Source organism: Garra rufa, chromosome 19 (genome assembly GCF_049309525.1).
Source record: "Garra rufa chromosome 19, GarRuf1.0, whole genome shotgun sequence".
NCBI lineage: Eukaryota > Metazoa > Chordata > Actinopteri > Cypriniformes > Cyprinidae > Garra > Garra rufa.
Genome location: NC_133379.1, coordinates 16,233,513 through 16,237,988, shown reverse-complemented (window position 1 = coordinate 16,237,988; position 4,476 = coordinate 16,233,513). Strand labels below are relative to the sequence as shown.

The 4,476-nt window shown below is 38.6% G+C and overlaps 1 protein-coding gene across 1 annotated transcript in view; it reads right to left on the bottom strand.

The window, feature by feature from the left end:
* Window positions 1-3,050, bottom strand: part of gfpt2 (glutamine-fructose-6-phosphate transaminase 2) — a 6,709-nt gene extending 3,659 nt beyond the window's left edge. The window contains exons 1-4 of the mRNA XM_073823961.1: window positions 2,912-3,050; window positions 1,796-1,903; window positions 1,395-1,490; window positions 1,167-1,292 (exon numbers count right to left, since the gene is read on the bottom strand). Coding sequence (XP_073680062.1) covers window positions 1,167-1,292; window positions 1,395-1,490; window positions 1,796-1,903; window positions 2,912-2,918 — 337 coding nt within the window. The 5' untranslated portion in view covers window positions 2,919-3,050. The remainder of the gene's footprint in view (window positions 1-1,166; window positions 1,293-1,394; window positions 1,491-1,795; window positions 1,904-2,911) is intronic.
* Between the last annotated feature and the right edge of the window lie 1,426 nt (window positions 3,051-4,476).

Sequence of the window (4,476 nt, the reverse complement as noted above, 5' to 3'; positions counted from 1 at the left end):
GGGAAAAGCAGTCAATGTGCTTAGCATATATGTGAACTCTATTCAATAATACTAAAAAAGCCACCTAATCAAGCTGGTTGAGAGAATGTCCAAACTGTTCAGAGCTTTGGGTAGATTTGGATTTGTTTAAGCATTTTTGCAATTTTTGCCTTTATTTAAAAGTATATTGGAGAGTGGACAGGAAGTGGAAGAGATGAAGAGAACAACGGGAACGGACAGGATCACGAGCTGGGATCCTAACTCAAATCACAACTGCATTGCATGCCAAGGCGCTGCCAGAAAAGCTATTGGTTTATTAATAAATCATTAGGGATGTCCAAAATGTCAACAACTCCATTAAATCATTATGAATAATTTGCCTTCACCTATGCCTGGGTACAAAGGGCTGTATACTTTTACAGTGGGGTCCAAAATTCTGAGACTACAATGAAATGGTACTTTTAAAGCTGAAAACTACAATTCCACAGAAATTTTCTGCATTTTCTAGGTCACTAATCAAATGTAGCTACCTTTGTAATGCTGTACAGATGCCCTTTGAATCATTCTCAAAGCCATCTGAATAACATAAACATGTATACTTACAGTACATGTACTTACAGTGTACCTACGTAAGAAATTTCTGGTAACATAAGGTAACTAAATGCACTAGGGTTAGGTTTAGAAGTAGGCTAAGGGTTAATGCATAGCTATTACATAGTTATTGTAATTAATATAATAAGAAACAGGGCTGTAAAATAAAATGCTACCTAAAATATAAGTGAAAACAAAAAATAAGTTTTGAACCATAATTTATTTGGCCTGTAATATTGTTTCTATCCAGTGAAAGCTGATCCAGAATCAGTAGCACACCAACTGTGTGGCGAGAGGAACCTCTTGCCGTCTGTTTCTACCCCCTACTTAGGTGTTTATTTTCAGAGGTGAACTTTCACATCTGAACCGTCATTCACAGCATTATGGCCTTCACTAGCCACTAGCCTTTCATTTACAAACACAACCTAATGGCTCTAAAGCCTGTGTCGGCTACCCAGCCCTGTCTTTTCTGGATAAAGAGCTCATAAACTGACGAGAACCACAGCTGGTTTACTAATAACCGGATATAAACCAGACAACCATCATTCATAAGGTCAGCTAATTTGTGCTGTCTCTCATCTCGCTTTATCTTTTACCATTGTTCTTGTCAGATCGGTGAGGGTGGCTGTTGACAGAACTGGGCTCTCCATGCGTGGCCCAGCGAGTGTGTGCGATGCCAAAGTGCGTGTCCAGTTCCTCCTCGAGATCGATGGAGTTGTTCTCTGATGATAGAAATAGCGAAAATTTAGAGGAAATCAATCATTGAAGAAGCACTTTAAAGAATAAAAAAGGAAGATGGATGATAATCAAGCAGTATAACGTACTGTAGATCTCTTCATCCAGAGCTTTCACCTTCCCTGTCTTCTTATAGAGGCTGATATTAGCAGCATGATCTTTCCCTGAGCCATCTACTGCAACACCTGACATACAAAGCATACAGTTTTCAGTAGCATATACAATCACTCACTCTCTTTATCTATCAAACTCAGCATAGGGCTCAGCATACAAAAAAAAACAAAAAACAAGATTAACAGCACAATAATCCCCTTCACACAAGTATCGACTGACTGCTTCAGCCACATCGCTGGAAGAACTAACACTCCAGGCCCTCAGCGCTGCCAAAATCCAAGAAACGAGGCCACTATTCACGTCTTGAGCTGTATCTGTTACCTGCGGAACACAGTGACATTACCCTCACAGAGGTGGGAGTGGCAGGACGTCTTACCTGCAGAGTCATAACCCCTGTACTCCAGCCTTTGAAGTCCCTTCATCAGGGTCTGAATGATATCCCTCCTCGTCCGTGGCACTCTGTAATTCAGGTAGGCGAAAATTCCTGGCAGGTACAAGGTAACAAGGCTTAGAGAGTGCAGAATACGAATCGTGTATGAAGACACATGCTATGATGTTTTAAAGCGGCCCAGTTAGCATCCCAAAATAAAGCTTTATAGACTGAAGGTCAAAAACTGTAAGCATATTAATCAATTGTTGGCAAATAGACTAATGGAAAACATAGTCAGACTAGACAGACAGACAGAGGACAGATTCATTGAAAACCTAGAACACTTACTAAATAACAGTACAGTTAAATTCATTAACATTTGAATTACACTTCATGCGCACCTTCAATAAAACTATTATTTTTCACAATGACAGAAGAAAACAGACAGTAAATATTGTGGTAATGTCCACTTTACCCAACGTATTAATAGTTTTTCTACTACTACCTATTATCCACAAGAATTTACTCATCACAATATAAAGGCTATATAGGCTAACTACTTTGTGACAAGTAGTTTATTAAAATTCCCTGAGTGGCAGCCACGGTGATAAAGTTCATTTATCATATTTGACATCAGCCACGTCGCCGGCTGAAAGTTGTGGATCCAGATTGTATATTGAATGTGTTTTAAAGCAGCGTGTCCTTCTACCTAGACAGCATTCATGTGCGTCATAAGAACATCACGCCCAAACTTAAATATCAGGCAGCATCAGAACGCATTGTAGATGCGTTCAAACGTTCGCTACCGCCTTTCATGTTTAGAAACGCTGTCTAGATAGGCAGCTCCCTAGGTTTTGAGACACCACTGCTGTCGCGCACCAAACCGGATCTGTCACTTCATCTGTCACAACTCTAGTGAATGATGACCAGACCAACCAAATATTTACACTGGCATGACATCTGAGTATTTATTCACGTTCACTCACACAGGGACAAATAGTTAAATAGTTTATCTGACGTATGATTGTTATGGCAGTATGAGAATACATTTATATTATCAACGCGATTCATTTACTGTATTGCTATTCCTGTAAAGTAATAACAATAAAAGACTGGACTTACCGCACATCGTTCAAGTGTATTCTTTCAAGCTAAAGGTAGTTTAAAGATTCTGGTGGTGAAGCGGAGCGGAGCAAGTCCCAGTATGATCCAATGACTTCGAGGAAGAATTGCAAACAGCCGCCTGGATTTATAACTTAGAACCTGCTCCACCTCTGGCTACCAAGCCAACATCAGCCCCGCCCACAGCTGGCTCACTGACAGAACTGTGAGATTAAATCTTGCCTGATACTAAGGAGTCCTGTATTTGAACATGTTTTATGTTTATAAACCTATTTTCCCATATATGTTATTACAGACGATTGACTGAGTATACGCATAACACAGGCTGTGTGCTTTGCCACATATAGAGATTTGTTTATCCAAATTGTGCCTTTAAAATGGAGGAACAAAGCAAAAATGTAAAAAAAAAAATGTTGTTTTAGTAGTAACCAACCTTGTAAGTTAAACCGTGTATTGTGTTCGGGTCTGTGGGACCTATTTTCATTTTTATATCAAAAGAAAAATTATTTTTTTCAAACTCAGACCAGTGGCGGAGCTACAATTTTTTACATGGGGGGTGGCCACTGCTATTTCAGGGGGTCCACACACACAGACGCACTGTAGAAGGAATTCTAAAGTTTTATTTGCAAAAACAATGCTGAGTTCATTTACAAAACTTTAGCATAAAAAAAAAAAAACATCAAACAGACCTGGATTTGAAAAGAAAAAGAAAAAATCACTATGTCCTCCTATTGTCTGGGCCTGATATTAGTATGTGTGTGTGTGTGTGTGTGTGTGAGAGAGAGAGAGAGAGAGAGAGAGAGAGAGAGAGAGAGAGAGAGAGAGAGAGAGAGAGAGAAGTATGTGAGAGTGTGAGTGTAAAGTGTAAAGCTTCACAATGCCATAGAAGAACCTTTTTTGTCTAAATGGTTCCATAAAGAACCTTTAACATCTGAAGAATCTGAAGGTTCTTTGTGACGAAAGAAGGTTCTTCAGATTATAAAAAGTTAAGAAAGAGATGACTCTTCAAAGAACCTTTGACTGAATGGTTCTTTGTGGAACCAAAAATGGTTCTTCTATGGCATCGCTGCGAAGAACCTTTTAAAGCACCTTTATTTTTAAGAGTGTAAGTGTGAGTTTTGTGTTTTAGCCCCTGCCGTTTTGCACAAGGTTGTAGCACTTTAGTTCAAAATGTGACCTAACAAAGGTAAAGGGCAAATATTAACCATATTATGTGGTTTATATTGCTTGTAATCGGAATGAAGTAAACATCTGACCCTGGACCACAAAACCAGTCATAAGGTTAAATTTTTTGAAACTGAGATTTATACATTATTTGACAGCTGAATAAATAAACTTTCCATTAAAGTATGGCCGAGATGCAACGATTTGAAAATCTGTAATCTGTGGGCGCCAAAAATCAAATTATTGAGAAAATCACTTTTAAAAGCTTTTGCAATGCATACTACTAAATAAAAATTACGTTTTCATATATTTACGGCACACTCTTGGTTCCACAAAGAACCATTCAGTCAAAGAACTATCTCTTTTTTTACCTTTTTATAATCTGAAGAACCTTCTTTTGC